Source organism: Bos javanicus, chromosome 21 (genome assembly GCF_032452875.1).
Source record: "Bos javanicus breed banteng chromosome 21, ARS-OSU_banteng_1.0, whole genome shotgun sequence".
In the NCBI taxonomy this organism is placed as follows: domain Eukaryota; kingdom Metazoa; phylum Chordata; class Mammalia; order Artiodactyla; family Bovidae; genus Bos; species Bos javanicus.
In genome coordinates, this window is record NC_083888.1 from 27,237,917 (window position 1) to 27,254,850 (window position 16,934).

Genomic DNA, 16,934 nt, shown 5'->3' on the forward strand with positions numbered 1-16,934 from the left:
CATGGACCATATACCCCACCAGGCTCCTCTGGCCATGAGATTTTCCAGGCAAGAATACTGGAGTGGGTTGCCATTTCCTCCTCCAGGGGATCTTCCCACCCAGAGATTGAACCTCGGTCTCCGGCAGCTCCTGTTTTTGTTTATTCCATTCCTTCCATCTGACACTTGATCCCCACCCACCCTCAGACATACAGAAGCCATATCTGTCAAAATCTTATGAAGCAAAAATAACACAGGCCAGCGGTTATGGTGAGATTTTCCCCTGAGGAAGAGAATGTATGTATCTGGAAGACACTCCCATGTGGGGCTGGGATGAGGGTTGCTGGGCCCCAGAACCCCCTTCTATGAACAACCGTTAAAGGCCTGAGAAGCAGGCCTAGGGTGTGAGTTTTGCCCCCCAGGATGCTCTGAGAGTGCAGCCCAAACACTCAGGGAGGCTGCATCCATGCAGAGACCTGGGACTGTTCTGGGCTGTGGATGGGGGTGGGGTGTGTGTACCTGAGGAGGACCCTTGACCCAGGCCTATGTCCGTCACCCAGAACAGAGGATGGTCACTTGTAGCCCAACGCCTAGAAGGGTGCCTACTCCTAAGAGGCCTGCCAGGGTGTGCCCAGGCTGGAGTGTGTCAAGGGGGGGTCATGGAGCTAGTGGTACCTTGGAGATTGAGCAGAATCCTGCTTGCTGGAGGGAGTGGGGAGTGGGGTGGATGGCTGGTAAGTCAGCACCCGGCCAGCCCCATCCTAAATGAAGTGACTGATTGTGACATGTGGTGAGACTGCAGGAACATTCTGAATCATTATTTGGTCAGAACACAAATCTCTTAAATGTCATCAACACAAGTTGGCTGGGAGAAGAGAGATTATTTCCTGCCAGTAGGAGACCCTCTTAGAGGAGGAGTCTGACCCAATAGGCCAGTACAGAGCCCCACCCCTGCAGAGCACACTGTGTGGTCTTCCCAGGGGTCGCCCACCAGTGAGCTGCTGGAACTTTAGGGTTTTAGTCACGGTTCCCAGGGTTCCCAGGGCACCCAGACGTCCACACCAGTTTACAGGTCACCACAACATGCAACCCAAAATGCGTTTGTCCTTGGTGACCTGGAAAGTTTTTTCTACCCAGGCCTCAAGATAATTTGGTGTGAAATGGCTGCTCTTAATTTTGTGCGCAGGACGACACTGTCCCAACCACCCCTCTTCTCTGGTTCGAGGGATCCAGTGCCTGGGCTGCCCTCCTTCCACTCTCCCCGCGCGGGCAGCTAACACGTTTGAATGTCCATTAAGGGCTGCAGACCCCGGCCGGTCTCTCCGGGCCAGGGGCTTGCTGCGCTCGGCTTCAGCCTCTAACCTCTAGGCTGATGGCCTAGGCCTGGAGAAGGGCGGTGGGGTGGTCTCGGAGACAGCGAGAGTGAGGGCGCCGGGGAGAGCCAAGGGCAAGTGGGCGGGGCAGGGCAGGGAGCCTTTCCTCGGCGAGGCCCGGCAGCGGGTGGGCGGGGCCCGCGCAGTCTGTGGCGTCGGAAGCCTCCCCCGCCGGGAGGGAGAGGGGCAGCCGGGAGAAGTTGGCAGCGGGCCTGGGGAGGGGAGCCAGAGGAAGGGGCCCCGCGTTCCATGAGCAGCGGCGCCAGCGCCCCGGCACGTAGTTCACTCCTGCGAGCATGGGACGCGGTGGGCACGTCACCCACGCTGCCAGGCTAACCACCAGCCTGGTGCCAGTCCGCCTCCGGTTGACCCAGGCTCAAGGGCAGTGGGGCCGGGCCCAGTTCCCGGCTGCCCGGGACGATCGAGAGCTCCGGGTGCCTCCCGTCAGTGCATCCCCTGCCCCACCCGAGACCCCGCTCCCTGCTGGGCCGCGCCAAGCACCGGGCTCGGCAGGGGAGGAGCTTGCAGCGGGCGAGCGGCCCGAGTCTCGGGGCGCGGCCGCCCAGGAACCCAGCTTCGGCGGGGTGCGGCGGGGTTGTTCCGAGCTGGCCGGAGCGGACACGCCTCCTCGCTGGGCACCTCACTCGGGAGGGGAAAGGGAGAAGCGGAGGCGAGCGCCGCAGGGTGCGCCCACCCGGCGCACGGCAGAGGCGGGGCGGGAGGGACAAAGGGGCGCCCTCCTGAGCGCTCGCCTCCGCGCCGGGGTTCAAAGCTGTCACCGTACAAAAGCTCCAGCAGGAAAATACCCCGCGAGGTCCCAGCCGCTGAGGGGTGGGGGAGCGACCGCGCGGCCACGCCCCGGCCTGCCGCCCTCGGACGTGGTGCGTCAGCGTGCCCGGCTCACAGCTCTAATTTCCGCCCCTCCTCCCGCCGCCAAGGGGGCACGCCCATTGGCACGCGCAGGCCCCTAGGCCGAGTGGGAGTCTCTCACTGTGAGGATTGGCCGGGCCGTGTACCCGCGAACCAATGGCGCCAGTCCTTGTCCTCAGCCACGCCCCTTCCCCAGAGGCGGGCGCGCGACCGCTCCATCCCGCCGGTGCGCGCTCCGGGATCCCCGCCCCCTCCGCGTGCGCGGCTCCCCGCCGCCGCCACCGCCGCCTGTAACCTGCGCCGCCAGGATGTGGCTGGGGGCTGACGTCGGGTCCAGATGTGGCCCCGGCCCCGCCCACCCCCGGGGCCGGGCCGCCCACACCGAGCCGCGGCGCGCACGGCTGCTGTCCCGCCTGCCACAATGCGCGGCGAGGCTGCGGCCGCGACTTGGCGCGGTTGTCCCTAACGTCGCCGCTCGGCATCCTTAGGATAGGCCGCCCCTGACGTTGCGCGGGGATCCCACTCGCCCGCGCCCCCCATGCGTTCACTCTTCGGAGCCCAGCCGGGCGGGCGCCTAGCAGACGCGGAGCCGCGCGGGTGACGGCAGAGGCGGCTGCGCGCCTAGCCCAGCCCGCGGAGAGGGCGCGCCTCGCCCCCGCCCCCCGCCCGCTCTCCGGAGGCCGTGGGTGCGGATGCGCCGCTGACGACTCGCAGCAACCAGCAGTGCCGCCCGTCCGCCGGCTGGATCCCGCAGCATGGCAGCCGCCGCCTATGTGGACCACTTCGCCGCCGAGTGCCTCGTGTCCATGTCGAACCGCGCGGTCGTGCACGGGCCGCGGGAGGGGCCGGAGCCCGGACCCGAGGGCGCGGCCACTGTCGCCGCCACGCTGCCCCGCGTCGAAGAACGCCGCGACGGCAAGGACAGTGCCTCGCTCTTCGTGGTGGCGCGGATCCTAGCGGACCTTAACCAGCAAGCGCCGGCGCCCGCCCCGGCGGAGCGCAGAGAAGGCGCCGCGGCCCGGAAGGCGAGGACCCCCTGCCGCCTGCCGCCCGCGCCGCCACCCGCCCCCGAGCCCGCCTCCCCCGGCGCCAGTGGCGCGGCGGCCGCGCCCCTCAGCCCGGCGTGGAGCGAGCCCGAGCCCGAGCCCGAACCCGAGGCGGGGCTGGAGCCCGAGCGAGAGCCGGGGCCCGCGGGGAGCGGCGAGCCCGGCTTCAGACAAAGGGGCCGGCGGGGCCGAAGTCGCACCGACCTCGAGTCCCCGCAGAGAAAGCACAAGTGCCACTACGCGGGCTGCGAGAAAGTTTACGGGAAATCCTCGCACCTCAAGGCGCACCTGAGAACTCACACAGGTCAGTGGGGCGGCCCGGGAGCCCCGAGCAAGCGACCCGGGGGCAGTACTAGTGGCCCGGCCACGCCCCCGGAGCCACCAGCTGGGTGCGAGGGCGATCAGGCCGGGAACAGTCGGGGCCTCGCCTCTTTCCCCGTGGCTCCGGGCTGCGGGCAACCCTGCGCGCCGCGCGAGGCGGGTCCGTGCGCTGGGAGCCGGCACCCGCCCGGCGACCGCGCCCCCGCCGGGCACGCCCCCTCCTCCGGCGCGCTCGGGCGGGGCCGCGGGGGCGAGTGTCGTCATCTGGCCCGGGGGCGGGTACCCCGCCCAGGCCCGGGGGCGCGCGGGCAGGTGCGGGCGAGCTGGATGGGGGTCACTGGTGGCACCCGGGGAGATTGGCGGCCCGGACGCCCGGGAGCCGCGGGGAGCGGGTGTCCTCTCCTGGCCCCTCCCCCGTCGGTCGGGCGCGCGCTCAGCAGGGGCGGGCCCGGCTCGGGCGCGCGGCGGGCGAAGTTCACGCGGGGACAGGGCTTTCTCCAGCCACTCGGCACATTCTTCGCTCTCCTCTTCCTGTAATTTTTCCAGCGCTCTAAGGTTTAATTTGTCGAAACCGGAGCCAGAGGCTGCCGACGCGGGGGGCGGTCCCGGGTCCTCGTCCGGGGCTCTTTGTGGGAGCCCCGCCCATCCGGCCGGCGGGGGCGCGCCAGACCCGAGGGGCTCCTTGGGGCCGCGGCGCTGTCTCCCGAAAGGAGCGCACTGCCTTCTGGCCGCGGATCTGTGCCGCCTTCCTCGCGGCCTCGCTCTCACCTGCGGGGGCCGGATGCGGGCGGGCAGCACCTGCACGGGGGCGGGTGGCGGGAGCCGACATTCTAGGAGCCCCGGACCGCCGCCCGCCCCCACCCTAGGGCAGCATTTTCCTCTCGCTGGCCCAGGACTTTGTCTTAGATTCCTCTGTAGTGGTTTTCTGTCTTTAAACACAAAAGTGGAAACAACCTTTCAATGGATGGCATGCTTTCTCTCCCAGTTTGGTTTAAAGAATTGTGTATTTCCTCTGAGCCCACGCGAACTCTTCTGGACACAAGTCTTCCACTTTGGGAACCGGTTCAAAACTATCATACGATTAACCTTGTTTCAAAAGTTGAGGCGTCTCATTTGTCAAACAGTTCACAAGCTGATTAAATGACTAATTTAAAAGCCGCAGTTTTCAAGGATCTAGAGCTGAAAAGCTTTTTCTCCCGATAAATTTGCAAATGAACCGCCCCACGGTCTGCAGGTGTTAAGAACCGCGTATCTCATGAACTGCACCCCCCACGCCGGCCCCGCATTTCTGGTCCCGCGCTATGACCGCTCAAACCGCTTGGCAGGTGGTGGGGTCGCGGGTGAAGGTGGAGCCATTTCTAGGCTGAGTCAGAATTCGGGCTGTGTGGACTCCGGGGTGGGGACGTTGTTGCAAGAGTGGGTGTGGTCGTGGGGGAGGGGCCACGCTGGATTCTGAGCCAGGTGGACCCCGTCCCCTAGTAGCGGGGCCGCGTTTGGTTTGTGGCTGGAATTGAGCACTCGGTTGAGAGCCAGGCCAGTACCGAGCAGGGGACTGTATTGGGAAAAGCTTTCTGAATCCTGTGTTACTGTGGCCTCCCAACCCGGTAAAGAGTCTGCCTGCAGTGCGAGAGACCCGGGTTCGATCCCTGGATCGGGAAGATCCCCTGGAGAAGGAAATGGCAACCCACTCCAGTATTCTTGTCTGGAAAATCCCATGGACGGAGGAGCCTGGTCAGCTACAGTCTATGGGGTCGCAAACAGTCGGATACGACTGAGCGACTTCTCTTTCTTTCCCAACCCGGCAGCACCCGGTAGCCAGATTCGCGAATTTCGGAGGGATCGGCCCCGGGGCGGGGCTCGCCCGGGCCTCCGGCTGGGGCTGCCTTCCGGATTACCTCAGGCCCCTGAGCCAGGCTGCCTGTGCCCTACGCGGCACGGGGCAAGATGGCTAGATGTTTAGGGCAGGGGCGCTGGGAACCCGCGCCTTCGCAGTGGGGCGGAAGCCAGCCTCTCCGGGGTGCCTGGAAGCCAGAACAGGATGAATCCATTCTTTGGCCTGCAGTGTGCTAGTCTGTTCATTCTTAGAGCAGGGAGCCGGCCCCGCCTTCCAGGTGTGCAGAAACTCGAATCTGCCTCCAGAGCAGATCTCCAAGTCAGGAGTGCACAGGGTCCCCTGGGGCCTTTAGAAATGTAGGTTCCTAGGTCCCAGATGCTGACTGCAATTTAAGGAATCCCTCCAGATGCATCTGCTTATGAACTAAGGACCTACCTGTGGCCCAGGGCACCTTCAGGAAGCCTGAGCCCAGGTGTGCAGAGCATAAGTAACTGGTGATCATAGAGGGCATAGGGGCAGCCCACAGAAGGGAGAGGCTAGGCAAGCTGGCTGCAGGGGCTGACTCAGAGGCGATTTGCGGAGACCCAGGAGGCAGACCCTGGTTTGTGGGCTCCCAGAGTGTTCTGGTGGGGAGGGTCTCTGCAGGCAGTGACTCAGGTTATGCTAGGCCTTTCAAACTGTTAGGGACGCCCTAACAATAGTGATTGTATGGTGGGGGGCGTGAATACCAATATGACTTTAGCCAAGGAGGCAGTTGGAAGCTTGCTTTGCCTAGGGACTGATTCCCATGCCTCCTTGACCACCTGGAAGGTCTGCAGGAAACGGGTGTGCATATGTGAAAATCCTTTGGGAGGTCCTAAGGTCAGCTTTGACTTCGATTTCCCACCACCACCCTGACCAGCTGCATGGAAAGAGCCGCAGTTAGCTGTGTGGCAGTGTGGTCCCCTGTTACATTCCCCACTGGTCATCCTCAGGACTGATGACCTGCTGTCACCTTTAGGTAACTGGTGTTAGAGCATGCGCATGCTAGAACAAAACACACGATCATCTTTGCAACTGAATCCCCTTACTGTTGATCATAACTTCCCAGCCCAGACCTGGGAAGTTTGCTTAACCTCACTCTGGGGACTCCCTAAACCAGGAGCAGATTTTCTTGGAGTCTGAAGGGCTTTGATTTGAAAATTCAAGGACTTGGAGAAGGGAAGCACTGGATCCCTCTGAGGACACCCCTAAGCCCCTCTACCTGGCAAAGTCCCACATGGAAGGGTTCCTGCCTGCTGGGCTTGGTGGAGCTCAGGCAGAGTGGGCCCAGGCTTTCTTGGCAGACACATCCTGGATCCATTCTTCCCTGTGGGTTCTCACAAACAATTGTTTTCAGATAACCTTTATACCCTATTCACCCTCCAGCGCCAGCAGCCAGAACCTCTCCTTGCACCCTGGGCTGGGCCATCTCAGCAGGTCTGGGGGGCCTGGCTAGAAAGGTGGATCCAGCCCCGCCTCCTGCAGTCCCAGAGTTAGTTGCTCCTGCTCACCTGGCCTGTGTGGGATGGAAAGTAGAGAAGGTTGCATTGTCTCAGCCATTTCCTGTGATCACTTGGGGCAGGGTTTGTTTAAAATTTATCTTGACCCCCTGAACAAGGGATTTGATCCCCAGGGCCGTAACAGGGGCCAGGATTTATTCCTAACTCTCCCCTGACTTGAGCTCTGGCGTTAGAACGTGGTATTCCAAGCACACTGCCTGCCTAGACCCCTGGCAGGTGCTCCCCAGGCAGCTGTGTTGGGAAGGCAGCCTGTCAGCGTGGAGGGTGGCTGCCAGGATCTCCTTCACCCAGAGCAAGCCACGCTGGCACAGGGCCAGCACTTTGTCTGGGCCACAGCCAGGCCAGTATCTCCCGCCCCTGCTCCCCCACAGTCCTAGCCTGCCAGTCGGCCTGGTTGTGAAACTCTTCAAACAATGCAGAAGTGTACAGGCAGAATTCATGAGCCCTCCCCTCCCCCAGCTAGCCACTGTTACTCTTGTTATAGATACATTTCTTTCCAGACTCTTTTAATGCATTTTTGTGTATATACACATGCATGTTTATCCACGGAGTAGGTGATTTGAAAACACACATGTAGGATCCACAGAACACATCCAGTCAAGGCTTTTGTCCTGTGTGTTTGCTTAGGGAGGCAGCTTCATTCTTTTTCCTGGCTGCCTCATACTCCAGTGTGCAGCTATGTGGCAGTACTGTCAGTCACCCAGCCTCTTGCTGCAGGCACAGCTGTGCTGCTTTTCTCATCTGTTTGCTGTTGGAAACCATGTAGCAGGGGACTCTAGTGTGTGTCTTTGTGTCCACCTGGCATTTGTGGGGGATCAAGACTTAGCGGTATTAGTGACAGCATAGGTGGCGCATGTGTGGTGGAACTACTCTGTTGACTTAAAGGACAGGTTATGTTTTGAAAGGAAACAGACCAAAAGACCCCAGGGCTAAGGGTCCTGCTATATTGCTGGCTGCCCTTTCTTTTTTTCTAAAAAACAAAACTTCTTCCAGTTCTCCTTTTGTACATGTGAAAGCATCACATCGAGAACATTTTTTGAAGCAACCTCAACAAAGCTGTGTTAGCCATGCCTCACGACCAGCCGTCCTGCTATCCTGACATGGCTTACCCGCTGGTGCTCAGCCCCCGCTGCAGTGAGGTATGCCCCGTGGGCCGCCCAGCACAGCCTGCACTGGTGGGGGAGTGTCATGTGAGCTATTTGCTCCCCACTTCCCTGCCTAAAAGCAGACTGGAACCCTCCCCACCCTCTCCCCCACACACATATCCGCTTCCATGTGATTGGCTGGTAGAACCAGGTTTTACTTAATCAGAGGCCCTGTCTGTGTGTGGCCTCTGGAACCAACAGGGTTAGGGGAGTCCCCCCTTCAGAGCAGTTGCTGCTGCCAAGTCCACTCATTGAAGGGGGCTCGTGGGGACCCCTGGCTCTCAGGGCCTGTCTGCCCCAACATGACTTCGAATGCCGGTGGTTGTCTAACTCCTGGATGTAGTGCATCAGAAGGGCAAGGCTGAGATGCACTGCTGGTGGCTAAAAGCCTGGGAGAAAGGAAACCAAAGGCTTATTCACATGTAGTAGTAATGTGTTTAAATGCATAACTTGAGAAACCCCACAAACCCCACAGCACTAGAGCAGACAGACCCGGGGTGTCTGCAGAAGCCATGCCATCCCAAGGGTCTGTGCCCCGTGACACCTGATCTTCCCAACAGAGGTCTGGAGCTTTCAGGGCATAGTTAAGGTGTGTCTGGTTTGGGCTGAAAGAAGGCAGTGAAAAGAGTTTTCAAAATAAAAAACCTGTAGAATGACACACTCAGCTCTCAGGTTGTGTCCAGCATATCTACACTGCTCACCAGGGGCCAGGCCTTCCATTTGCAATAGGACCCTATGGAACAGGCATTGCCATCGCTATTGCTTTTTAAAGGACAGCCAGGCTCAGACTGGTTAAGAAATATGCCGGAGGTTGCAGAGCAGGTGAGGGTGGAGCTGGGACCTATGCCAGGCAGCCCCGCTCCAGAGTATGTCTGCGTGTGTGACGGCTGCGCCCATGTGAACCTGGGGATGGCGGGTGAGCAGGGCCTCAGGGTGTCAGAAGCCCATGTGCCCCTTGCACACTGCTTCCCCCACAAGTCCTTATTACTTCTGAAACATTAAGTGATGGTACAGTGTACTTTCATATATTCTCTTGCTGCTGCTACTGCTAAGTCGCTTCAGTCGTGTCCGACTCTGTGCGACCCCACAGATAGAAGCCCACTAGGCTCCCCCGTCCCTGGGATTCTCCAGGCAAGAACACTTGAGTGGGTTGCCATTTTCTTCTCCAATGCATGAAAGCGAAAAGTGAAAATGAAGTCGCTCAGTCCTGCCCGACTCTTGGCGACCCCATGGACTGCAGCCTACCAGGCTCCTCCGTCCATGGGATTTTCCAGGCAAGAGTACTGGAGTGTGGTGCCATTGCCTTCTCCATATATTCTCCTAGTCGGTAGTTAATATTCTCTCCCAGTTTAAAAAAAGTCTTTCTTCCCTCCTTCCCGCCTCCTCTCTCTAAATATTATATTTTCTACCTTCTTTGCCTCTCAAAATACTATTTACTATGTAACATACAGTCCATATTCAGTTTCCCTGATAACCAACCCCTCCCCAGGTGGCCCACACAAGAGCCAGGATGTGGTTAATCACACATTACATTTGGTTGTCCTCATTCTTCAGCATCCCTCAGTCTGAAAGCACACCACCTCTCCGCATCATTGGGTCTTTGGTTCATTGGCATTTTAGGACCCAGGCCAGTTGCCTTGCAGAAAAATCCCTCCATCTGCACTTGTTTCATCGTTTTTCTCATGATCAGATACCATGTAAACCATCTTTGGTAAAAACTATAGCACAGGTAGTGCTGGTGCCCCAGAGGGGGACATGCGGTGCTGTATTGCAAATGAAGGGGTGTTTGCCAAGCTGCCCCACTCTACAGGAATGTCCTGCTCTCAACAATAAGTACCACTCTGAGACCGTGGCTTGTCAGAGGGTCCCGCTGGTCGTGCGTGGAGCCAGGTGCCATGCTGGGGTGCCGTCTGCTCACCTGCACTCAGCCCCTGCTGCCCGGTCCACCTGCCTGGCTTCTGTGCATCCCCCAGCCTCCTTGCCTGGACCAGTGCTGGTTTTTCAGGTGTGTTGTTGGAAGTCTTTTTTAAAGTCAGAGGACAGCTCGAGAGTCCCCTAATGTTAGGTTGAATCAGATGTTTCTGGATGGTCTTTGTCACGGTTTAGGAGGTGGTCATGGGTGTGTTCTTCACGGTCAGCACACCCACACCCGGCTCTGTGCCCAAAGTGACCCGTCTCCCAGACCTGGGTGGGCGGGTCCTGCAGCCCATGGCACCCTTAATGTCCTAGTAGGTCTTGACATACTTTCCAGAAAAAACCCAAATCTGGATCTAAGTCCACACTCCTGAGCCTGCTTTCCGTTCCTTTTACAGCCCCAAGTTGGAAGTCAGTGTCCTGTCAAGATGGGAATAAACTTGTTAGTTAAGTCAGGAGCACCTGCTCCTGTGTGACTGGAAGCGGGTGGAGAGGACAGAGTCGCCTGGAGCTGAGCACTGGGCTCAGAGGACTCGGTCCCTGCCCTGGGCCAAGACAATGGAGGCTGTACCTCTTGAGTTTTTACTCTGAGGGCAGTGATCTAACATGAGGCACTTAGTGTAGGACAGGAGAACCCCTCACCCAACCCCAAGTTCTGCCATTTACAAGGTATTCTGTCCCTTGTAGCTGGCCTGAGTATCCCAGCCTGCAGCGTGTTTCCATGGAACCTGTTTCTATGGAACCCATGACTTCTGGTCCCGGTTGTCTGTTTTACACGTCGGGGCCCACACCCGCCCCCAGCCTTTTTCCAGCAAGGAGGCTCTGCAGGGGGTGAGTGGGCCCTGGAGGGGAGACAGCACTCCTTGGTCCTCTGGTGGCCTGGCTGTCCTGTGTCCTCCACCTGCTCCCTGTCCCCACTGAGTCAGGTGGGGCAGGGCATCCTCCCCATTCACCGTGGGCCTTGTGTGTGCAGTGGAGGGGGCGGCCTGGCCCAGTGCGGTGGATGGGGTGGGTGTCCTCCCTGTTCACCATGGGCCTTGTGTGTACAGTGAGGGCAGCCTGGCCCAGTGTGGCATCTGCATGACATCATTCTGAACCTGCAGCATGGATTGGGGAGCCACACTCCAGGTTTTTACTGTATGCAGAGGGAGTGGGGGTAGGAGTGATCTGTTGATTGTTCTCCTTTTCTCAAGTTCATCACGCAAAAACACTTGCTAACCAGGAACTTGGCCGCCCTCCGTGGCCATCGGCCAGTCTGTCCCAAGGTGACCTGTTTGGAAAAGTGCTGAGACTTGAGGCTTGGATTAAGTGTCCCTGTGCCGTAGCCTGTCCCGCACAGGTGGGTGGCCTATGGTCCCTGAGCACAGGCCTGCCTCCTGGAGCCAGAGAAAGCGCTTTGCAAGAAATAGTTTGGGGCCCAAATTGGCGGTCACTCACTGGGGGGTATGAGGCTTGGCCTGTGCTGGGTCCTGTCTCAGAAGGAGCTTCTGGCAAGGCCCATGTCCTGCAGACGCGGCCAGCTGGAAAGAAGCACAGGTGTGGGAGAGGGAGGGGGCTTAGGAGCTGGGGGGCTTCCTGGCTCCCACCTGGGGCCCCAGCAGGGTGACAGCTAGGCAGCCTGGCAGGGGGTCTGGGGCCCAGGACGGGGCTCCTTATACCCTTGGGTTAAGTTGGAGGTCATCCTCCTCCGATGGGAGCAGGACAGGAACTTCCTTCCCCTGTACATTCCTTTTCTGAGCTCATTTGTTTTTAACTCTTTTAGTATATTAACACTCACTTTAAAAATGGAGAAGGAAATGGCAGCCCACTCTAGTATTCTTGCCTGGGAAATACCATAGACAGATGAGCCTGGTGGGCTACAGTTCATGGGATCTCAGAGTCGGACACAACTGAGCAACTAACACACTTTCACTAAATAAAAAAGATAAAGTGTCTGGGGGCTAGAGGAAGAAGCTAAAGTTAATGGCAGATCAAGAGTGGAGGTTTTTGCAAGAAAGTGTTGGGAAACAGAGAGGAACCATAAAAGGTACACACAAACCTCAGCACTCAGCCGCCAGAAGGGGCCGACCAGGGCCTGGGAGGCCCAGGCATGTCCTTGGCGGACAGTGGTGTTTTGCCTGGGCCTTTGGCCAGCTGAGCTGTTCGTCTGAGATGGGGGGAGGGTCTGGGAGCTGGGGGGTTAGCATCTTAGAGTAACGAACCTTACAGGTTTTCACTAGGGGGAGAGATAGTAAGTGTGGATTCATTACACAGTTGCCACTGATACTAATCTAAGCTGTATGGTGAGTGATAGGCAGTCTGGCCACTTAGGGGCCCTGCCTGCTTCCCTGACTTCTGCCCTTTGTCCTCCTTCCCCCTTCGGGCCACTCTGGTTTGCCCACTGGTCGTGGGTGATCCTCTCCCACTGGGAGTGAGCACTGTGGGGCAGGCAAGCGGGGCTCAGGCAGATCTCCATCCATCACTGAGGTCTCGCCCAGTTCCCATTCTGGAAGGACTTCCCCATGTTTGTTCATCAGTTGTCATTTTTGTCCCCGAGGACAGGGAGTGCAGGGTCAGGAGGACCTCTCGAGACTCCCGCTCCTGCAGCCCTGGGTGCTCAGGGCCGTTACTCAGGTTTCCTTGTCTTTTCTAGAGAACCCCTTTGGGCCGCTTGCCTGCAAATCCTGTGGCCTTTGGAATTCCCTGACATCCCAGTGGTTATGGCTGTGCACTTCCACTGCAGGGGTTGCAGGTTCAATCCCAGATCAGGGAACTAAGATCCCACAAGCCTCACGGAGCAGCTAAAATATAAAAAATAATAACATTGCCTTGTTGTTTGGCCTAAGGCACCAGGGTATTCCCTGGGATAGTCTGAAGGACTTTGCAGGATGCCATCTTTTATGATCATGAAATATCATTCGGTGTTTTCTCTGAGCCCTCTTCCGGGTGGGGCCTGAGCATTCACTGCACAGGCGTGGTGCTGTTGTGTTGGTGATAGCTGTTGTGTTGGTGATCGAGGTGGTTGCCCTGAGTTACCATCAGGCCTCTGGGGTTTGCTGGAAATTCAGCCTCGTCTTCTTTGTTGTTGTTCAGTTGCTAAGCTGTGTTTTACTCTCTGCGACCCCCCATGGACTGCAGCATGCCAGGCTTCCCTGTCCTTCACCATCTCCCAGAGTTTGCTTAAACTCATGTTCATTGAATCGATGATTCCATCCAGCCATCTCATCCTCTCGTTCCCTTCTCCTTCTGCCTTCAGTCTTTCCCAGCATCAGGGTTGACTCTTCACATCAGGTGGCCGAAGTATTGGAACTTCAGCTTTTCAGCATCAGTCCTTCCAATGAATATTCAGGGTTGATTTCTTTGATAGGCTCTCCTTCCTGAACACTGGACTGGGTGTTACCTGCTCACATCCTGCTTTGGACAGGTGGCATCAGCCTTCAGTTCACTCACTTGAGCCTTTGAGAAACGTCAGTATTGATCTCCCTTCCCTTAATTGTCTCCCTAACTTGTGACCCAATTGTTTTAACTTCTTCCATGTTCAGCTCCTCTCATCATGTGTTCAGTTCTGCACGGGGCCTTGGGAGATAGACACTGACATGCACGTGTGCATGTGCTGTGCATGCTTATGTGTGTGAATGTGGTCAGCCTCCCGCCAAAGCTCAGGGCAGTTGTTTCTTTGGAAGGAGGCCTGTCAGGAGGCCTCTGGCCAGGTGGCTGTGGCTGCAACAGGTGTGTCGTCACACCCAGCGTCACCCTGAAGGAGCCTGGGGAGGGCACAGTGTGTCCAGAGTGGCTGCAGGGCCAGCAGGGATCCTGGAGCCATGCTGGAGGGTGTGACTCCCTGGGTGCCAGTAGGTCACGTGTTCTGGGCTGTTCTGCCCTGATCTAGGCCGACAGCCTGGTATGGGGGTCTGGTTGTGGCTGACCTGAGCTAAGCAGCAAGTCCAGCCTGGTCCTCATGTTTCCTCCTCCTTTCTCTCCTCCCTTTCCTTCACCTCCTCCTTCCCTTCCTCTCCCCCAACCTGGGATCTATGCACACTGCCAAGCTGTCCTCAAGGGTTCCAGTCCTGGGCAGAGGCAGGTGGGTGCAGGAGGAGCAGGCCCAGGATGCTGGAGAAGCCCTTCCTTTGTGCTGTGGCCTGGCTCAGCCTGGGAGAGTGGTAGAGGGCTGGGGTGGGGCTGTAGCTTCCTCCTCAGTCTTCTGGGCCCCTGGGGACACCCAGGCGGCCTTTCCTGTGAGGTGTTGAAGGTGGCAGTCTAGCTGTTCCCAGTCAATGGTCAGCATCCTCCTACACAGCGCAGGGAGAGGTAAACACTGGGTTGCCTTGGCAACCGGCTGAGCCAGGGCTCAGAGTGCTTGTGGTGAGAGAAGCTCTCATTGTCTCAAGTTTCTGGGATGAGCTTCTATTTTGATTTTTTTTTCCCTTTAATTAGCTGGAGTGACTAAGATACCAAGATGCCTGACCTCGTTCCTAGAATTTCTTAATAAACATTTATATTCCTTTTATAGGAGGCATGTTTCCTCCCATGATTCATAAGCTTTTTGTTTTAAACTGTGGAGAGGCCCTGGCATGGCCGGGGAAGGGGCGGGGGTTGTGATGGCAGGGTCCTGGCCCGCGAGTGCTTACTTCAGCACCACCCAAGGACTGTGTTGACTTTGAGGTTGATGAAGCTCCCTGGAGAGATTTGGGGAGATACCTCTCTCATCTTAGGGTGTTCAGAGCCCCATAACATGCATCCAGAAGTCTGTCTAAGCCCAAACAGTACCTTTCCCCCCACCCCCCAGACTCTTCCTGGGAGGCCAAGATAGGAGCTCGTGTACACCTTGATACAAGGTGTACTTTGGTGTTTGCTCTTAAACCTTGCTGCTCTCAGAGGTGGCTGGGCTGGGTATTCCTGGGCTCGAGAGGCTCTAGCCAGGAGGGGGCACCTCGCTGGGTGACACTCAGTGACAGGCTTTCCTACAGGCCTCTCCCTTTACCTGGCACTGCCCTGCTCCATCCGCCCCCACTGAGAAGGTGCCAGGTGAGTCTGCAAGGAAGCTGACCTTGTTGGTTTTATCACGCATAGAGCAGACCCACGTGGCCGTCTACAGAGTCGGGCCAGGCCTGTGTCCAGGGCCAGTCTTTATAGTGGGTATGCAGGCCTCTTGGCTCCCTTCCCTCAGCACAAGACAGGGCTGCCTCATGGGCCCCCCACCCCTGGCTTTCCTGCATGAGAAGCAGCTCCCTGAGGAAGCGGCTGTTGGGGTTGCAGGGACAGTGTGTTGGGGGTCCTGCCATCTGTAAGTCCTGACCATCTGGGCTGTGGACTTGGAGCCATGTTGTTGCTGTATCTCTGGTCCCAGCCCCACAGAAGCTTGCACATGCGCTGTGTCTTAGTAACCTCGGTCAAGAGCCTCTCAATGCTTTGTTTTCATCAGAGGAAGGGCTTTTTGTCTGATTGTGTGCTGTCATTTTAACAGACGCAAAGTGCGGTACGGTGTTGGCCCGGGAGAGACAACAGATGGAGCCTGCTTCACATTCTCAACTGGGCAGCAGGTTGGGCCGTGCTGACCACTGACCCCTGAGAGCGTGCACAAGGCACATGGTGTGTGTGTGTGGGGGGGTGTGTCTGTGAGTGTGTGTGTCTGCAAGTATGTGTACGAGTGCGTGTGTCTACGAGTGTCTACTAGTGTGTGTGTGTGTCTACAAGTGTGTATGTGTCCATGAGTGCATGTGTCTATAAGTGTGTGTGTGTGTGTCTACCCCATGAGAGCAAGTTTCCCCCCGCTGCTGCATTGCTCTTGGGCACCTGAATTAACAGACATTTTTGCTGACTTCTCTTTTGGGGAGAAACAGATGACTTAGAATGACTTTTTGAAGTAGGTTCCAGCTCGTGCATCAGGACCTCACAGAACCACCCCGGAGCTCATCGTGTGGGTGAGCTGTGTCCCAACCTCAGCTCTGGTCTGTCAAGGGCCCCTCCATCCATTCTGGGCCACAGAAAGGCAGTGGAGATCCTGTTGCTATGGAGATGTGCTGCCCAGAGTCTGTGCTCAGGCTGGGGAGTGGCACCCTCGCAGGTGAGCCTCACTGGTTACTGGTTACCAGGCACTCAATCCTGACCACAAACTGTAAAACAGGAGCTGCCGAACTGGAGCCTTGAGGTAGAAGCCCAGGTCCCTGTCCCCAGAGCAGCTCTGAACATGCCTGGGCCAGGGGTAGGAGCAAGGGTGGCATCCTCCACCTCCCCACCGCTGGGTATCCCTGGTCTTGACCATCTCATGGTGATGAGCAGCAGTGCCAGTCCTGCCAGGGCACTCCACCTGGATGGATGGGCCCTCTGGGTGGGGCTTCCAGAAGCCAGCCATGTTGGGAGAGAGGCTCACCTCTGGGGGGGCCCCTTTGTAAACCGCAGCCTCTTCAGTTGGAAGGACAGAGGTCTCTTTGGCAGTGGCCGTGGCCCCTTCAGGTGAAGGGCTCTGTCCCCATGGCCAGGGGAGCCCCCTCAGGACCATGGGCTTCCTGAGCCCTGGGTCTGAGCAGCACCCAGGGTGTTTTCCAGGGTGACTGTTCTCATGGACTCCAGGCCATTCGGGGATTTTCTCCACTTTCTTCTCTCTCTTTTGGGGCTGCAGTTCTCTGTTTGCAGATTCGAGAGTTGTGTCCTAGAGGGAAGTGTGGGAGCCTTGTTGAGGCCAGCTCGTCAGCTGCGGAACCACAGTTCTGTCCTTCTCCTCGAGGCTCTCACCCTCGCATCAGTGCATTTGGCATCAAGGTGCTTCCTGTGCAGTCTGAGGGGCCACGTGGAAGGAGCACCTCTGTGCTGAGTGACACCTGGGCACCTGTGTGGCCGTCCTTCGTCTCTCTGGCATCTGGTTGTTTCAGAGGACATTTGTGGGATTCCAGGTGGGGCAGGGGCAGTTCCACGGGGTTGCTGGACAGAGGACG

General features: G+C 58.1%; 1 protein-coding gene across 1 annotated transcript in view; it reads left to right on the top strand.

Annotated features, from left to right (window-relative positions):
* Positions 1–2,621: 2,621 nt before the first annotated feature.
* KLF13 (KLF transcription factor 13) overlaps positions 2,622–16,934 on the top strand; it is a 42,943-nt gene continuing 28,630 nt past the window's right edge. The window contains exon 1 of the mRNA XM_061394620.1: positions 2,622–3,572. Coding sequence (XP_061250604.1) covers positions 2,978–3,572 — 595 coding nt within the window. The 5' untranslated portion in view covers positions 2,622–2,977. The remainder of the gene's footprint in view (positions 3,573–16,934) is intronic.